The following is an 806-nucleotide window of genomic DNA, read 5'->3' as shown; positions in this document are numbered from 1 at the left end:
TAACAGCCAAAACATTAGCACTAACAACTTGCATGAAAAATATCTACACGGACACTGCATATACTGCAAAGCAGGGACTGCCATCACAAAAATAATGAAGTACAAAATGTATTCTCATAAAAGATATGCAGTGTCTGCCATGGGCTCTACTTCCTCACATGTAGAATAAGGACTAAACTGAGAATGTGTGAAGTGAATTAGGTGATTTGTAACTTGCTCCTTATTTGAGAAATTGGAAGTGTTACGTGACCACAACCATACCCAGTCTCCCCTTACATTATGCCTATGTGACAAGAATAAGCTTATATTTAAATAACATATAAATGAACATTTGACTTACCAAAGTGCTTTCCTTTAGAAAAAGTCTTGGAACAACTTCGGATTAAACTGAAGGAAGGTTTGACCGAGGCCGTCATCAAAAATTTGTTGGATGATCTTCGGGTCAAGAAGGTGCTAGGAAATGAGGAGATTGAAGAAATAGTGCAGAAGACCAAACCGCGAGCCGATCAAGCTCGAGATCTGATTGATGGTGTGAGCAGAAAGGGGACAAAAGCAAGTGAAATTATGTTAGCATGCTTGAAGGACAGAGACAACTGTCTTTACGACAACCTAAACATAGACAGCCATTTAGCAATTCCTGAAAGAGGAGCGACCTGTAGCCCTGCACCAGCGCCACACAGTACAACAGGTACAGCTACATGAAGCATTTAGTAATCATGTTTACTTTTCATTTAAATATGTTATCACATTTCCTCTTTCGGTCCAGTTTTACAGTTTAAAAATGAACCACATTTTTCTTAAAACAT

General features: G+C 38.6%; 1 protein-coding gene across 1 annotated transcript; it reads left to right on the top strand.

Annotated features, from left to right (window-relative positions):
• Positions 1–327: 327 nt before the first annotated feature.
• On the top strand, positions 328–731 carry LOC107735460 (caspase-1-B-like; the record flags this gene model as incomplete). The annotated part of the gene is made up of 1 exon (XM_016547136.1): positions 328–731. A coding segment is annotated over one exon (375 nt), but the record flags the coding sequence as incomplete, so codon positions are not given.
• Positions 732–806: the final 75 nt, after the last annotated feature.

Source organism: Sinocyclocheilus rhinocerous, unplaced genomic scaffold, assembly GCF_001515625.1.
Source record: "Sinocyclocheilus rhinocerous isolate Xijiao unplaced genomic scaffold, SAMN03320098_v1.1 C36078378, whole genome shotgun sequence".
Lineage (NCBI taxonomy): Eukaryota > Metazoa > Chordata > Actinopteri > Cypriniformes > Cyprinidae > Sinocyclocheilus > Sinocyclocheilus rhinocerous.
This window is presented reverse-complemented; position numbering and strand designations above follow the sequence as displayed.